The sequence below is a fragment of the Cyprinus carpio genome, chromosome B24 (assembly GCF_018340385.1).
Source record: "Cyprinus carpio isolate SPL01 chromosome B24, ASM1834038v1, whole genome shotgun sequence".
NCBI classification, from domain to species: Eukaryota; Metazoa; Chordata; class Actinopteri; order Cypriniformes; family Cyprinidae; genus Cyprinus; species Cyprinus carpio.
Window position 1 is genome coordinate 790,052 of NC_056620.1, and position 19,011 is coordinate 809,062.

At 39.2% G+C, this 19,011-nt stretch overlaps 1 protein-coding gene across 1 annotated transcript in view; it reads right to left on the reverse strand.

Annotated features, from left to right (window-relative positions):
- LOC109094959 (reversion-inducing cysteine-rich protein with Kazal motifs-like) overlaps nucleotides 1-18,194 on the reverse strand; it is a 57,309-nt gene extending 39,115 nt beyond the window's left edge. The window contains 1 exon segment of the mRNA XM_042751882.1: nucleotides 17,930-18,194. Within this exon segment, the coding sequence (XP_042607816.1) occupies nucleotides 17,930-17,999 (70 nt within the window). The 5' untranslated portion in view covers nucleotides 18,000-18,194.
- Between the last annotated feature and the right edge of the window lie 817 nt (nucleotides 18,195-19,011).

Genomic DNA, 19,011 nt, shown 5'->3' on the forward strand with positions numbered 1-19,011 from the left:
TTAGAAGCTAGCTTCATGGGGACTATAGTATTGAAAGTTGAGCTATAGTCGATGAATAGCAGCCTTACATAGTTCCCATTGCTGCTGTCAATGTGCTTGAGGGAAGAGTGCAAGACATGAGAGAGGGCATCTTCAGTAGATCTGTTGGGGCAATAGGCAAACTGAAGAGGGTCCAAAGTATCAGGGATGGAGGAGCAAATGTTGTTCTTTATAAGTTTCTCAAAGACCTTCATGACTGTTGATGTGAGGGCAAATTGACGATAGTCATTCAGGCAAAAGGGTTTATTGTTTTTAGGCACAGGGATGACAGATTTTTTAAAGGAGGTGGGAACCACCAAGGTAGCAAGGGACTCATTAAAAATAGATTTAAACAAACCAGCGAGCTGATCAGCACAGGACCTCAGAACACAGACAGAAATCCCATCAGTACCCGCTGCTTTCCTGACGTTCACTCGCTTTAGGGCCCTCCGAATCTCGTCCTCCGACACGGTGATTACATGATTATAGCTGCTCTGTCTGCAGCTTCCTGATTCGCTGATCGGCAGAGTCGTGCTGCCTCGGTTGCATTCAAAGCGGCTGTAGAAAGAGTTTAACTCGTCAGCCAGTAATGGGTCTGCTCTCACAGCTGCAGATTATTTGTTTCCAAAGGCACAGATGGTTCTTAGTCCTTGCCACATGCGTCGGGAGTCATTTAGCTGGAAATGGGACTCTATTCGTTCCCTGTATCGGTGTTTGGCGGCTCTTACCACCCGTCGGAGATCATAGCACAATGTTTTGTACTCACTCATGTTCCCCGACGAGAGACCAGCGTTGTATGTGGCAGTGCATTTATTTACTGCAGCACGGATTGTTCTGTCCACCCATGGTTTCTGATTTGAGAGGGTCCTTATAGTTATTGTATCCATTGCTTGTTCAGTTAGTGTGTTTACAAAGCTTAATGCTACATCCGTGAACTCGCTGACATCAGAGGAACTTGCTCGTAACATGTCCTAGTCGATGTCATCAAGAGCCGCCTGTAGCATTACTTCAGAGTGGGTGGACCAGCGCGTCACTACTTTCTGCAATGGGGGTTCTTGAACCTTTGTTTATATTCTGGTATGAGGAAAATGGCAGCATGGTCTGATTTGCCAAAAGCCGGTAGTGAACAGGCTTTGTAAGCATTCTTAAACTGAGAGTAGCAATGAACCAATGTATTCGGACCTCTGGTTGGACAGGATACATGTTGATAAAAGTTCGGCATGACCTGCCTGAGGTTGGCTTTGTTAAAGTCCCCTGCAATGATAGAAGCAGTGTCAGGATGTTTGTTAATGTAACCACTGAGCACATTGTGAAGCTTAGACAAAGCCAAGCTTGTGTCTGCCTGTGGTGGAATGTAGACAGCAGTAACGATGATCGATGAAACTTCCGGGGCAGATAGAATGGATGGCAAATAATGGATAAATGTTCCAGATGAGACAAGCAGGAGCGCAACAGAGTGGAGATATTCCTGGGGTCACATCATTTCCTGTTGATCATGAAACACACTCCACCACCTTTGGATTTACCGGCCTCTACTGTCCTATCCATTTGTAAAACAGAGAAGTTATCAGACAGCGTTACAGCAGTGTCCGGGACCGAGGTCATGAGCCATGTTTCAGACAATAAAAGGATGTTACAGTCTCTAATGTCCCATTGGAAACTTATCCTAGCTCTAAGATTGTCCATCTTATTCTCCAGAGACTGCACACGTTTCCCGTGGTGTTTCTTGATCCGTCGCAGCGGTGGGTTATTCAAGTGGCCATTGTTCATCTCGGTATTCCAGAGAATCTCAGATGGCCACGATGGGTTGGAGGATAAAGTGTCCTGAAACAGGTTACTGAAGCAGTGTCCAATGTGCAAAAGTGTTCTGTGCAGATGATATGTGTGTAAAAAGAGAGAGTAAAAGAAAGTACAAAAGAAATCTAGGTGGAGCGACCTGGACGGTATCCAAACTCAGCAGCACCATCTTGAAACATGAATCTACATCGCTGATGGTTTATCCCCGCCCACTGATTCTACATAGCTGCCTGTTTAGCCCCGCCCACAGATTCTATCATGCTGCCTGTTTAGCCCCGCCCACTGTTTCTACATTGCTGCCCATTTAGCCCACAAACACATGATTACTCCATCAACAGAACCATACAGATGATGATACAATATAACAAGACACTGTGTGTAAACATTCACAAAGAGCTCCAGATCACATCAGTGAAACACTGTTTGTTTGTTTCTTTGCTTTACTATGGATTTATTTTTATACAAGACAGTACAATGCAGGCTTTTCAGGCAGACTGAAAGTAACATATGATGCAGTGCTGAGTCTGACTATATTGGATCAGTTGATGACCTCTTTTAAAAGTAACTTTCCCAAAGATGATTATCATTCCTATCCACTCCTAACTCCAGCAAGGGAAAAAAAAAAACTAGAATTCCTTCACAGAGCGTCTGGTCAAAGTGCCATGCCCTTCAACAATAACGGGGGAAAAAATGGGTTGAAAGGTTAGAAAATGGCACCGTTGTCACCAGCAGAGCTCTTATTAAAGGATGCGATGAACTAGCGTTCTGGAAGCCATCTCATTACTTTCTCAAACTCTGGTTAACCAGAATAAGAATGGTTTAGCTGAGCTTGGCGTAAATTATATGCTGAGATTCTAGCAAACAGTCAATAAATATTATACCGCTTGACCACATTATGACAGCAATATCCATTACCATAATATAGTCTTGTGTGAAAAAAGATCTTCTGTTATGTTCTTTCTGAAATTTAGATTACAGTTTAGTTGACTCATTGGGTTATGTTGGCTTTAAAGTTTAAAAAACTTTTATAGCATGTAAGACTCTTTTTAGGTTATTTTCCTTAAGTCTTAATTATGTGTGTAGACTTAATCAATTTTAAAAAGTACATAGAATTTTCAAAGTAAAAATATTACAAAATATGATGAAAGTTATTATTTCACATAACATTAGGGATTTGAGGAATTGACATTATAATTTATATGACCTATTGTTAAGAAAGCATTTAATGAAGCACTGAGAAGAATCAGATCAGGCATAATTCAAGATATATTTACACAGCTGATTTAAGGCTGCTCTGTGCCTGCTCAATATTTTGTGTAAAGCCTGACTAAATTATGCCAGCTCTGACCCAGTAATAAAGGGCACCTATTGTGCAAAATGTACCTTTACATGTTGTTTGAACATAAATGTGTGTTGGCAGTGTGTACACAACCACCCTATAATGATAAAAAATCCTTTTTTTAAAGGGGTTGTATGATGGGATTTTAATTTTTCCTTTCTCTTTGGAGTGTTACAAGCTCTTGGTGCATGAAGAAGATCTGTAAAGTTGCAAAGATTAAAGTCTCAAACCCAAAGAGATATTCTTTATCAAAGTTAAGACTCTGCCATGCCCCCCTATTTGGTCTTCCGAAAATAGATGCATTTAGGAATCTTTAAGATTACTCACAACAGAACAGCAATGCATTTTATGGACGACCGTTTCATAAACCTAGGAGAGGTCATTCTGACTTTGCTATGACAATCTGGTGCTTCTGAATCATCTACTGTAAGTATGTTTTGTTATTAAAGTATTTGCTATTGACTGTTCAAATGAGAGTTTTGCGTGTTGTGTGTGTGTGTGTGTGTGTGTGTGAGAGAGAGAGAGGGTCACACAGTGGAGTCAGCTGTCTTAACCGTCCGTGGCTTGTGTACTGCAAACAAACACACAGTACGAGCTTCATCACTGGTGTCTGTCATGCGACTCTGTTCCTCTTTCAGCTTGAACTGATGGTAAAACTAAGGACATTATTAACTGTCTTTACATTTATTTTGAAAGGTGAAGCTCATGATTATGGAAAGGGACTTTACATTTCTGACGAGTGCTTGCTGTGTTCGGCCAATCACAATGCACTGGGTCAGTTGGCCAATCAGAGCAGACTGCGCTTGTCAGAAGGAGGGGCTTTGTAGAAATAGAGAACCTACAATAATGTACAGTATTTGAAAAATAATGTGTTTTTTAAACATTAAAGCATGTCAACAAATTCTGTTACACCAAATACACAAAATAATGATCTTTAAAAAGCATCATATGACCCCTTTAAATCCCCATAAATCATAAGCAGTATCTCAGAACAAGCCATTAGCAGGATCTGTAAAAACAAAACATGACATCTCGTTTACAAGCCCCGCCCAAAACTGTTGACGGACACTGTCGTATTAGCAGAGACCTCGCCCACAACCTGCCATCTTCACGCTAGAGCATGTTAAAATAGTATTCAAGTTAGAAATGTCATCTTATTAGAGCTATAGATGTTATTCAGTCCAGAGCAGAGAGTGATTTTTATTTTATTGTTTTAGCGTAGACAGCCATACAGATACTGTATATTACACGGCTGTCACAGATCTAATATAAACGTGATTTCTTTCCCAGCTGTTTACCTTCACAGACATAACTGACTGTGTTTATGTAACTTGTGTGTTTTTAACATAAACTTGTGTGTATTTGACAGTTTAAGCGCAATAAGACATGAAAGAGAACTCACATGCCGTGTGACAGCCGCTTTCTGTGCACGCAGAAGAGCCTATATTAAAGGTTTAAACTGATATGGCTTTAAAACACATGATTTCAGCGTGATAGACATGATCATCAGAACCAAACAGATCTTTTTTGACAGAGTTTCTTGAGCTGTAAAGGCACAGCCCTGTTCTGAAAAAGGGGGTGGGGAGCAGCAGCTCATTTGCATTTAAAGAGATGTGCTTCCACTCAAAATAAGCATATTCAAAATGATATAATAAATGATCTGTGGGGTGTTTTGAGCAGAAACTTCACAGACATATCCTGGGAACACCTGAGATTTATATTACATATTGTGAAAAGGGGCATAATGGGTCTAATTATAATTTAGATTGGCTGTGTACATGCATTTATGCCATTATTGAGCAGCATTAAACAGTCTGTGTGAAGACACCTACATGCCACATCAGAAGTGCTTCTATGCCACCTTTGCACTGTAAAGTTGATATCACACAGCAACTACTTCATACAGCTATGGGCTGAGATGAATAGTTTAGTATGACTTTCATGCTGCATTGCATCTTTACTAAGGCACAGATGCTGGCAGGCTGAAGATGCTGTTATTTAAAGGTGTCCTCTATGCCCCGCCTCTCTCAAACGCCTCATTTTCTACAAAGCCCCTCCTTCTGACAAGCGCAGTCTGCTCTGATTGGCCAACTGACCCAGTGCATTGTGATTGGCCGGAACACCACAAGCACTCGTCGAGAATGTAACACCCCTTTCCATAATCGCGAGTTTCATCTTTAAAAATAAATGTAAAGACAGTTAATAATGTCCTTAGTTTTACCATCAGTTCAAGCTGAAAGAGGAACAGAGTCGCATGACAGACACAGTGATGAAGCTTGTATGTGTTTGCAGTACACAAGCCACGGACGGTTAAGACAGCTGACTCCACTGTGTGATCCTGTCTCACACACACACACACACACACACACACACATACACAACACGCAAAACTCGCATTTGAACAGTCAATAGCAAATACTTTAATAACAAAACATACTTACAGTAGCTGATTCAGAAGCACCAGATTGTCATAGCAAAGTCAGAATGACCTCCTCTCCTAGGTTCACGAAACGGTCGTCCATAAAATTGCGTTGCTGTTCTGTTGTAAGTAATCTTAAAGATTCCTAAATGCATCTATTTACAGAAGGTCAAATAAAGTGTTTTTGCTTTCTCCTAGATACACACACATCTCCCTGACACGACTGCTTCAACACTAACTGTTACTGAAACCATGGCTTCTTTCTTTGTGTGAACATTTGGGTGGCATTACACAAATCTTCCCACATAGTGACCTAGAGATGTGGGGGCGTGTTAGAACGAGTCGTTTCAGGGGGGCGTGGCAGAGTCTTAACTTTGATAAAGAATATCTCTTTGGGTTTGAGACTTTAGTCTTTGCAACTTTACAGATCTTCTTCATGCACCAAGAGCTTGTAACACTCCAAAAAGAAAAGAAAAATTGAAATCACATCATATGGAGAAGGGTCTGGCTGCAGACTTCCACTTGCACTCTCAGACACTTGTGCTTCTGCTAGCGACGTCACTTGCAGTCTTTATTTTTTTTATTTTGTTCTATTTATTGATAACTTTTTGTTTGAATCTCTCAACATTTTACAACCGTAGCCAAGTGGTGAAGACAAGAAAAAAGAAACTAAATTACAAATGTCACTTGCAATCGCCACTTGCACTCTCTGCTACCTGTGACGTCACTTGCAATCAACACAGATCGTGCATGTTGCCAGTGGAGACAAGACGCTGTGGCAGTGATTAAATGATTAAAACTAAATTAGTAGGCCTACTACTATAACGTACAGGGTCGTGCAAGAAAAAGACAAGCACAGACCTTGGCCACAGAACATCAGAATATGAATGCAATGAACAAAGTCTTTCGTTACGCGTTTTCCTCCTGTAGAAAAAAACTAACACTTAATATGGCATAATGTATTAAGATACACTAAGTTCAATTAAAAGACCAAATTGGATATATAGTTATTATTTGATGTACTACAAGGCAAGCAGATGGCTATGAACACAATGCACAAACTTTGTCCTCCCATACAGCAAAACGCTTAATGTGATCTAATAACAGACTAAGATGATAAAGACACTTCAGTAGGCCTAGCCTATATGTCTTGTTGTTCACTCAACGTATATACAGACCAGCAAATATGAACGTGCATTATGAAATGCATTAAGTGATTTTAAAAGGATCAACTCCGTACAGGCAAGTAGACGAGTACAGAACGCAGTGCGTTAAATTGTACATTAAACGTTTTCCTCTTATAAAAAAATCATTATAAATAAAACACATAATGTAGCTTAATGGACAAAGACAGTGATTTAAACGAGTTGTAGACTGTTTATTCTATATGGAAAAATGCTTAACGCGAAACTTTGCGTGTTACATTTATTCTGGGCTCACCTGCTTGCCTGTACATATTAGTCATGTATTTTAATAATGTAGATGGATTTGCGGGTCTTGTCTTTTTCTTGCAGGACCCTGTACGTTATAGTACTAAATTAGTTTTAATCATTTTATCACTGCCACAGCGTCTTGTGTCCATTGGCAACATGCACGATTTACGTTGATTGCAAGTGACGTCGCAGGTAGCGGAGAGTGCAAGTGGCAATTGCAAGTGACATTGTCATTTTGTTTCTTTTTTCTTGTCTTCACCACCTAGCTACTGTTATAAAATGTTGGGAAATTCAAACAAAAAGTAATAAAAAATTCAACAAAATAAAAAATAAAGACTGCAAGTGATGTCACTAGCGGAAGTGCAAGTGCAAGTCTGCAGCCAGACCCTCTTGATCATATGACCCCTTTAAGAGTGTAATGTAAGTGTTGATAAATAGTGCGATGTCACTTAAGAATTTCAGACTGGTGAAGCTGTTCTCAGATCAGCATAAAAGGGCAGCTATCAGTCCGTATGCGGTGGTTAAAGAGAAGGGAAGCAGAGCAATGTGTAGCCTCTTTGTGGCCGTCGCCGGGGTCCCTTAACGAGTTGGGATTTTAATGACACAATTGAAGGTGCAGTGGAGCATTCAGTCGGGGGTTACAGCCAATCAAATTACTGCTGCTGTGGAAGCTGATAAAAGCCATGGACACTGCTGGAGTGAGTGAGTCACTGAAGAGCAGCAGAACGCAAATGATGAGCGAGTCACTTCAGAGCTGTACATTATACGAGGCAGGATCAGTTGTGCATCGAACCGAACGCTGTAATGAGCAATGACAGATACACACAGGCCGGCTGAGATGAGGCCTACAGGCTGCTAATGAGACGGAGAGGACCAACTCTATACAGACGTATACAAGCCTGTTTCCTCTACGCGAGAAATAAAATACAAGTAATTGTGCTTTTATGTCACAATTCTGACTTTTATTCTTGCAATTTAGAAAAAAAAGTCAGAAATGCAGAATATAAACTGAGAATTGAGATATATAAACATGCAATTCTGTCTCTTTTAAAGTGGTGAAAAAAAAAAAAAAAACATTTCAACAAATATACTCAGAATTCTGATTACCCATCCGCAATTCTATGTTTACATCACAAAAAGTCAGAGCTGCAAAATATAAACTCAGAATTAAGAGATATAAATGTGCATTTCTGACTTTTCTCTTTGGTGTAAAAAATACAGAATGGTGAGATACAAACACAACTCTTGAGTTTTTTCTCTGAATTCTGTTTATATAGCAATTCTGTTTTCTCTGTGGGTTCTTTTTTTGTTTGGTTGGTTTTTCCAGTCACGGAAAGTAAAAAATGTGATTACAACATGTTCTCTCACAATTCTGACATTTCTTCTTAGAATTGTACAGTTCAACTTTGTCTTGCAATTCAGAGATATTTTCACAATTGTGAAAAAAATGTCAGATGTGAAATAGTCAAAATATTTCTTTATTTTTTATTTTTTTGTACGGGAGCCTTACTGCATGCAGATGACAGTAAAACACGGCTATATGGACCTCAGAGGATCCCTGAGAAATAAAAAGAGCTGAGCAGTGATCATCTCTGAGCAATAAAGATTCCAAAAGGGGCTGTACACAGCAATGCCACAGAGGAACAATTTCAGGCTCTTCAAAGAACCTTTCACTGACATTCAGAACTCAATGTCCTTTTTAAATATTATTGTTACAGTATTTATTGAAATGTACTGTAAAAATGGCTTGAATTTCAGTAACTAAGAATAGGACATCAAAGTGCTTTTAAATTGTCATGGAAACCTAAATGATGACTTTTAACAGTGTTAAAACATGTATAAACATTATAAATGGACTTAATGAAAAACATCCTTTTAAAGAAAAGTTTTGAAGTGAAAGAATCAAGGTCAAGGTCAGCGGGGGCATTACTGTGCTCGACTATAGTGAGCATCAGTGGAAGATGTTCTCCGAGTCGCTGTTTCTGTGCTCATTCTCACTTCAGAGTCTGTTAAGCAATTATTTCAACAATGCCTATTGTTACAAATCACTGGTGTGAACATCCAGATGGAGTCACAGACCAGCAGCAAAGAGGCCAAAATCTGCATCACACTGAAAGCAGGAGCAGAAGGAGAGTCCTGGACAAGCTGGAAAAACCAACAGTGAGCCGGAGCAACAAAAGGCTGAGTGACAGAGGCGGTGCGGGCGAATGCTAATCCTGTCACGCTGTAAAGAAGCATGCGCCGAGACACAGAGACACACAATAGAGCGGCACACAGCTCACACACACTCCAGTACAGCACACTCGCTGAGATACACGGCCTCCAGCAGAGCGCTTAACACTTTATCCAGCGCTCCACGCTCGTCTGTGCAGTCTGAGCAAAGGAGCTGTTAATGTGCTTCCTTTCAAGAATCGTGTATCAGCCGACCACTATTTCAAATAAATGCTCCTCTCTTGAACCTTCTATTCATCTGTGAATCCTGTAAAATCCACAGAAATATTGTGCAGCACAACTATGTTCAACATTGATAATAATCAGAAATGTTTCTTGAGCAGTAAATCATCATATTAGAATGATTTCTGAAGATCATGTGACACTGAAGACTGGAGTAATGATGCTGAAAATACAGCTGTGCATCACAGAAATACATTACACTTTAACAGAGATTCACACAGAAAACAGCTGTTTTAGATTACCGTTTCTTTCAGAAACATGAACATTTTTATGACAAGGCAGAATTCGTTTAGATTGGAAAGTGTCATGTGGTGCAACTCCCCTAAAACAATGATATATAAATTATTTCATGATATTAATAAAAAAATTACTTAATGGCTACACCACATTACATTGAATATAAAAAGTTTGGCAAAACCATATGAAACCGACTTAAATGACACACAGCAGATTTCTTGCCACGTGTGTTTTAAACCAGATCTCGAAGATGTTTTTATGGTTGTGAGCACTCTTATTTGTCACAGAGCCAAAATTACAGATATCCTGTGCCATATTAGTGACCAAACAAAAACTGCTCCTCCACAAACAGTCTTCCTCTTTCTAAAATCAGCATGGGTGGTGAACTCTCTCTCTCTCACACACACACATACTCTCTCTCTCACACACACACACACACACACACACACACACACACACCACACACACACACACACACACACACACACACACACTCTCTCTCTCTCTCTCTCACCCCCCAACACACACACCACACTCACACACATTACACACACACACACACACACACACACACACACACACACACACTCTCTCTCTCTCTCTCAGTCTCTCTCTCTCTCTCTCTCTCTCTCTCTCTCTCTCACACACACACACACACACACACTCAGTTTCAGTTTAGGTGTGCTTTATTGCCGTGACAAAAACTGTACATTAGTATTGCTAAAGCAGTTGCAGCTGGGCTGCTTACAAATAGTGCACATGTGTATTAACAGAAAGAAAAAGAATCATAGTAATAATAAAAATATATAAAAAGTATTAAGCATGTAGTGCAAAATGAGTTAGTGTATAAGTGTATGTTAGAAATAAAATAAAATAAAATAAAATAAGATATAGTATTAGATTTACAGAGGCAAAATATAGATCTAATAGAGTAATATGTCATGTGTGGACACATCAGATCAGGGCAGGTGAGTGTTTCTCTTCTCTGGTATCAGACAGACACATATTGAGCAGCAAACACACAGCAGTTCTTGTGTTCTCCTCACAGATAGCACAGTTTCTCCTGGTCTGAGAGAGTTTTTAAATGTCTGATGGATCTGCTGTATTTGATCACAGAACACTGTCCTTGTGTCCGTGTGTTTGGAGCATTCTGTGAGGAAGTGCAGTTCTGTTTCCATCTGATTCAGATCACAGTGTGGACACAATCTCTGTCCGTCTCTATCATCAGCTTGTGTCCGCTGAGTCTGTATCTGGTCAGTGTGCTTCTCAGTTTCTTATCTGACACTGTGTACAGATACTCTGCCATACTCTACTCTCTCTCTAGAGCACTTTACTCTGTTGTTGTGTTTGTGTTTGATGTGTGCAGTGATCTGATTGGTTCTGATGTGATTCAGAGCATCAGTAGATGTTAGTGAAGCATCAGGACTGAAGCTCTCTCTCTCACACACACACACACACACACACACACACACACACTCTCTCTCTCTCTCTCTCTCTCACTCACACACACACACACACACACACACACACACACACACACACACTCTCTCTCTCTCTCTCTCACACACACACAAACACACTAAAAAAGGCACACTCTGCGATCCCTACACCACACATGTGGTTCCTGTGATGCCCACATGGCGGGCGGTTATCAATCAGGTCCTCCTGACGTGTGCCGTCTTCATCATGAATGGGACATCTGCCGCAGCAGAGCCTGTGTTCCTCGCGGAGCTGCACACGGACACAGAGACACTTCCACAGATCGACTCGCTACAGAAGATAACCTGATTAACACAGAACCAGCAACAACAGGACAATATCCATTAGGATTCCCTTCACACATTACACGACTGATCAGAGGGATTGAAAATGACTACATATATCAAATAATTAAATATTTTAAAAAAAAACTTAAATCTTACTTCAAAAATTTAGCTTTAACTTCAAGATGAAGTTCCTTTAGTTTTCCTACAAGAAAATGTTAGTGTTGTAAGCTGCTTTGAAAAAAAAAAAAAAAAAAAAAAGATCTAAATGAGCAATTAGTAAATCATTTGCATACTGAAGGTAGTTCTACACTATCATTTGATTTGCTGCTCAAGAATCATTTCTGATTATTATAAATGCTGAAAAGAGTTTTTCATATATTTATGTGGAAACTGTGATACATTTTATTTTTCAGGATTCACAGATGAAGAGAAAGTTCAGAAGAACAGCATTTATTTGAGACAGAAATCTTTTGTCACATTATGTGTGTTTACTGTCACTTTTGATCAATTTAATGCATCCTTGATGAAGAAAAGTATTCATATCTTTCTTTCTTTCTAATTCTGACCCCAAACTTTGAACGGTATAAAAGTTATAAGATGCCTTCCATTCATTATTATTTTTTAATGTATGTTTTATTTCAAATGAATAAATAAGTGTATATTTCCAAACTCAGATGCTGCATCTCTCTGTAAAAATACGGTGAGCATTTCTGCTGGAATAAAGTCCTTCACTGAAGGCCTTAAAGTAAAGAATCAAAATTATTCATGTTGAAAATATGGAATGTATGTGGTTGAGTGTGAATTATTCATTTCTCTTCCATTGCCAAAGCGCTTGTGAACAGAGCCTCCCTTCACTCGTCTGGAGACTCGTATAAACGGCACATTAGTGATGCGATGCGTGATGCTGTCCTCGGGCCGCGTTCAAGTAGCATCATTGAAATCCCACTGGACAAATGCTGTGAGCTTATATTAAATTATGTAACCACAACATTTGGGCTTCCATTGCGTTCAACAGCTGATTTCTGACAGAAGCCTTCCTGCAGCTCCAGCGGTTCACAGCCGAGGCTTGAGGAACACCCACCTGACCTTCCTTCAGCGCACATCCACCGCTGCCCTTCCCAAAAACAAATATGGTCAATTTCCATCTTTTTAATTCCATCAGATTTTATTAGGTGGTAAAAATACAATCAAATAACTGGCTTACACTGTATATTAAGCATCTGTACTAAACAAACAAAATGTGGTAACATTTTCTTCGTTATCATTTATGAAATACTACTGACAAATGTTTGATTCACTAAAAAGAACCAACTCATTAAAGTTTATAAGGTTGTAATCTGCTCTGTGTGTTCAATTCATTTAAAAGAATCAAATCTTTAGAGTCATTAATCGAACTACACTGGTTTAGATCACTCTGTGTATTTGATTCACTGAACACAAACACCTCAATAGAGTCATTCCTCCTGAAATGGAATTACACTTGCTGTATTCTTTGAGTTTGATTCACTAAAAAGAAGCGATACATTAGATCCATTTGTTTGGGAATCACATCACTGTGTTGTTCGTTTAGTAATCAACCTACTGTATACTGGTTGAGCTCTATGTGCTCAATTCATATAAAAGAACCAAATCTTGTCAAAGTCATTAGTTCCGCAACTACACTAGTTGTACTTCATGATTTGATTCACTATAAAGATTCAAATGATTAGAATCATTTGTTCTGTAATTAAAAACACACTGGTCAGACTATAGATTTGATTCACTCAAAAGAACCAACTCTTTAGAGTCATCACTGAACTACACCGGTCACACTTTATGTCTTTGATTCATATCGGCTGTGCTCTGTGTTTGATTCACTTAAAAGAACCAAATCTTTAGAGTCATTAGTTCTGTAATTGAAATACTATTTCTATTTCACACTGCAGATTCAGATTAATGCTGTCAACACTGAATAAATATTGCAGTCAGAGTATTTTAGTATTTTAATATTCAGTCTACAATGCACCATAATGGAAGCACACATCGCAGTCTGAATAAAGCACTTCTGTTACAAATGTCCCTTCACCGTATGAGTGAAATCCTGAAAAACCACAGTGTGTTTGTGCAGTTTGACTTCCCAGCTTTCTCTCGGTGAAGTGTGATGATGGAGGAGACAGACGCTCCACACAGTTCATCTCAAACACACCAGGCGTCCCAATCTGCTGATATTTTCCAGATTGAGAAACACAGGGTTCGGCTTCAGACGGAGACGAGCGCAAGGATGTTTACTCAGCAACCAAACCGTAAATGAATGCTCTGAACGCTCACTGTTTGCTGCAGCACGGAGGGATTTCTGAGGCGGACCTAAAACACTTCCTGGAGGAGCTTCCGAGCTCAAAGCTTGTTTTCTTTCACAGCCGAAGTCTGTCTGACTCAATAGCACTTTTGCTTCCCTGTGTCACCCTTTGCCCCGTCTTTACAATTTAAGAGCTCGTAGCTGTACAATGTTGAATGGCGGCTGATTCTGCTCTGTTTTTCTGCATTCCTGCATGTCAGGCTCAGAGAGAGTAATGCCCCCGGGTCAAAGGTCACTTCCTGTGCATTAATAACCCAGCAGTTTGACATCAACAAGAACAGACTGACCCAGAGGGAAAACAGGAGGATGAAATGTAAAATATCCAACAGCTTCATCATTTCAGCTGATATGAAGATCTAATACAATTTCATAGCCGTTGCTGAAGAGCAAGTATTTGTCAGGCGTGTGACTTTCTCTCGGAGCGGTCAGCCAGCTGAGTGAACGCTCAGAATCACTTCCAGAAACCACCGCATTGTATACTGCACAAAACAACGCCAAAAGGATCACGGGTTTGTCAAGAAGAACGCTTGACGATGATTGAGAAGCTTGCAATGTCCAGTTTGTGGTGAGTAAGTGGTTTTCACAGCATGCAACAGTCTCCAAAAACTGGAGACAAAGCCAGAAAAAAATAAATAAAATAAAAATAAAAATGCAGAGCTCTGGAAGATAAACAAACCAAGCAAATGTCAATTACTGATTTGGCAGAAATTAATGGGAATTCTTTCAAGATGCATTCAAAAAACTGAAGAAAAAAAAACTCCTCTGAACAAATGGTCAAATGCACTTCCATTTGGATCATCTCACACCATGCTGGAAAATTTGTGGAGTACACGCAAACCAAATATCAAGACATTCATGTTCCTTTTTTTTCTCTCTCTCTCAAATTGTTATGCTGATAACATCGTTTGCACTAAAAAAAAAATGCTTGCATTCAATTAGAAAAAAACAATAACAACAACAAGATTTTAGTTGTAGCCAAAAATGTGCCAAACTTTGAATCTGTTGAAATTGCATTTACAAATTAAAGGGTTCTTTTTATAAATATAGTTTAGTTTAAGATTTCAGAAACACCTGATAAGAATAAACACGCTTCATGAAGACACATGGGAGTCATCAATTAAACAGCTCTCTGGAACGCCACGAACAGATGAATTTACTATAGCATGAAGATATTTACTATGCAGTTGTTCTCCACTGCAATCAGCTTTTCTCCCTGGACTGAGTATTTTCAGCGTGATCCGAGGCATACAGTCTGAATATGTTCTGAATGTTATAATGACATGAAAGGGCCAGATGGCTTTAAAGGACATGAAATGCATATGGGCATAGCATGAGTCCAGCAGATACGCGCATGTCTGCAATCAGAAGCAAAGCACGTGAGGCTGGATCGCTCTCAACAGATGTCACACCACGGGCTCTTCAAACCCAATAACAAGACATCAAACGCAACAGAAAGTGGAGTGAGTGCAGTCCACACAGATCCAGTGCCTTGACAAAGAACTAAATGAGTCCGTGAGCTGTAATGGCTTGCACATGTTTAGGTGGAGAGGTGTAGGCTTTGCTCAGTCTCAGTGGATCATGTAAAACTGTTTAAAAACAGCTAAAAAACATCCAAACCAAACCTTCAAATGGAAAGAGTCAAAGAAACACAAGTTACGAAATCAGATTACTTTTTTAAGTAACTAGTAAAGTAACACATTACTGTTTAATTTAGAAGGCAATATCAGAGTCACTTTTTCAAATAAGTAACTCCAGTTACTTTGTTTCCATGTGTTGAGTGACAGCTCTGGTGTTGCCATGGTGACAGAAATCAGGAGTAAGAGCACAGCGTTGTGTGTGAACATGATCTTACTGTAATTCTAGACTAAATATGAACATGTGTTTACTCAAAAACACATTCAGTGTTCCTCAGAATGAATGAAGTCAGAATATGATGCAAACCTTCAATAATTAAATATGTAAAATAAGACAAATATCATTTATGTATTTAATCCCATTTTATGAATCGATGTCTTTGCTACTGACCTTCAATGATCTAATTCAACCATACAAAGCAAAAATGACACATTTGTGTTTGATTTGTGTTATTGCTGAATAGTGTTGATCTTTCTTCCCCTGCGTCGTATTCTTCATGTGATTAGTTTGAGCGGCGCCCTCTAGTGTACAGACGAGAATTTACACTTCCTTCAGTCTGAGGTGAATTCATTTCACTTTTGGTGTAAGAGGGCTTTTATATTTGTAAAAGAAGAACTTTTTATATTAAAAACAAACAAACAAGCCCCGCCCAGATTTAAAAAGTAACTCAAAAGTAACACAACACATTACTTTCCATAAAAAAGTAACTAAGCAATGTAATTAGGGAGCAACGCAATATTGTAATGCACTACTCTTTAAAGTAACTTTCCCCAACGCTGTGTAGAATTTAGAGAAAAACTATGAAGAACGTGAACCAAAGAAAAAAACTTCCCTGAAACAGCACTAACAAACACTGTAGCCTTAAGATTGAAGACATTCCTTATTTCATACTATACGGATGAGAGTGATTTTAAGCATGACTTTGATTTTCAGCGATGTCTGCCACCTCAGTTTTTCCTCTTCTTGTCCTGCGCCGTACTTGAGGGAGTCTAAATTGGTTGCAGATGTTTGTGTAGAATAAAAGCTTCAAATAAGTACAATGTGAGCGGCTGCTTGACCTGGACAGATTTGGAGGAATCTGTGCTGTGAGAGGAGAACCGACCCGGCCGCGCTGGACAACAGTGAAGAAAGCTCAGAAGGTTAACAGACAACTTCTGCATGCTCACCTAATCTAACGCTAAAGCATGCCTTCTGTGTGTGACACACGACTCACAGCAGTTATTTACTGAAGAATCCTGAGCACACACACACACACACACACACTTCAAAGCACTTCGGCATCCAGATGTAAGCTTGACTTTGACACTAACAGAACATGAAAGAACTGACATTAATTTTTATAAACAACATCAAAACTTTGCCAGGGCAGAATTTTATTTTGTATGTTTAACTCTTTTTGTCAGTGTAAAACATCATGGAAACAAGATTTGCTGATTCTGACACCTACAACAAATGGCAGCCGTGAACCAAAACAACAAATGTTTCCAACACCTTCATGACGCTTTAACACTCTCATGATTAACATTAACACTAGATCACCTCACGTGAACCAGAAACCAGATCCTGGCTCAGTAATCTCTTATAATTACACATTAACTGTAAAAGCACTTCAGTTCCCAGAATGCACTGTGTTATAAAAAATTATGCATTGCATGCATTTGCTATTTGCTGGTTTATTTTCGAAAATTAATTACAATAAAGGACAATATTGCATTCCTAAGATCTGATCAGAGTTAGAAGTTGATCACTATGCAAAACTTGTGCTAAATTAAATTAAAGTAAGTGTAATCACTAGAATTGCGACTTCAAACTAAACACAGATATTTAAACGATTATCCCACGATGCAACACAATATGTTCATTGTTCATAGTAATTTGTTGTTATTATGAAATTACTGTAGCATTTTGTAAATCCCTGGCATTCTACAGTGAGTCATTCTGTAGCCTAATGCGTGTTTATGAATTATAAATGAAGTGGTTATGAAGGGTTAGCCTACTATAATAGTAGTCCTCCTGACAGGATGTGACTGTATCAGAACTCTCAGAGACTGCTAGAAAAACACATTTATTCACATCTTACTCTTAATATACTTCATATCTAAAGCTATTATTTCCAGTCGCCCATATGCCATGCGAATAACGGATTCATAATCTGCTGCTCAATGAAGTTACGGTTCAGCCCGAGCACAGCCGAGCATACACATAGATGATCATCATAGACTCAGTCCATGATTTATTATGCATTACCAATCATAACACAAATCACAATTCAATAGTTCTGATGCAGCGCTGAAAGCCGGATCGAGAATAACGGTGCAGAATCAACAAGTCCAAACTTCCGATATTCTGTTAAAATGTCGCTATTGGCCATGATTAATAGCAGCTGAGCTTTTACCGCGAATAATGAGTAAAAACCATGTCTTACCGGATAAAACCAGCCGATTACTGACACTAAAACAACTGGAAGCAGAAGCGGAGAAGTGAAAGCGGACTTACCCTGAGTGTAGACGAGGGCGCAGAAGTTGCAGGAGAGAAGCAAAATGATTATCTCAAAACACGCATACATCTTATTAAAATCCTAAAGTGCATGGTGGAGTCAGACGCAAACGAGACTCGAGCTCCATGAGATCATCTGTGCTGGCGGGAGCGCAGGAGAGCACAGGCCGCTCAGGAGACGCGGAGCGCGGCGTGGAGCTCTGAGCATGTGCGGCGGAGCCTGGAGGAGGAGGAGCAGGAGGAAGAGGAGGGCTGGGGAACTAACGGAGCCATGAGAAATCAGCGCACTTATACCGTTATGTGCCCGAGGGGAGGGAGAGGGGGACGGACACACGAGCAGGAGGGAAAAAAAGAAAAACAGCCTTACAAAACTTACACAAAAGATCAGATCTGGATTATTGTGCGTCATTACAGCAGTGTTGGGAAGGTTACTTTGGAAATACAATAGCCTTAGGTTACGGATTACAAACCCTATTTAACATGTAATACAGTGTAACTATTATAATTTCTTTATTAATGTAACTGATTACTTTTGATTACTTTTCTAATGTTTTCAGCTGTTAATCATTTTTATAGATGTAAAGCAGGCAGGGTTCACCTTACAGTAGAATTACTGTCAGACTTTCAGAATTAGCCTATCATTCATTTCATTTTAAAGCACAGCCACCACAAAATCAGACTTTGGCAGCTTTACTTTGAGATCGTTCTCTGGTTTGAAATCATAACAATAAGTAGTTTAATAGCTATGATACTGTTTTTGGAATCAAATCTTTGCATAGCTATGACAGGAAACACTGACATCTAACAGTGCCTTGAAGAAAAAAAAAAAAACAACTCCTGAAACTCTGGTGTCTCATATTTTAGAGCAGTCAATGCAATTTATAAAAGAAATCAATTAGATCTGTACTGTATGTGTGTGAAAATATTCAGATGTAACCTGCTTTGAAATCATTAACATCTTTATAAGTAACTAATTTAATTGAATTTTTTCTCAGTAACTTTAATTACAATTACATGTATTTTGTAATTAAATTAGGTAATTCTATTACAAGTAACTATTTACTCCCCAACACTGCATTACA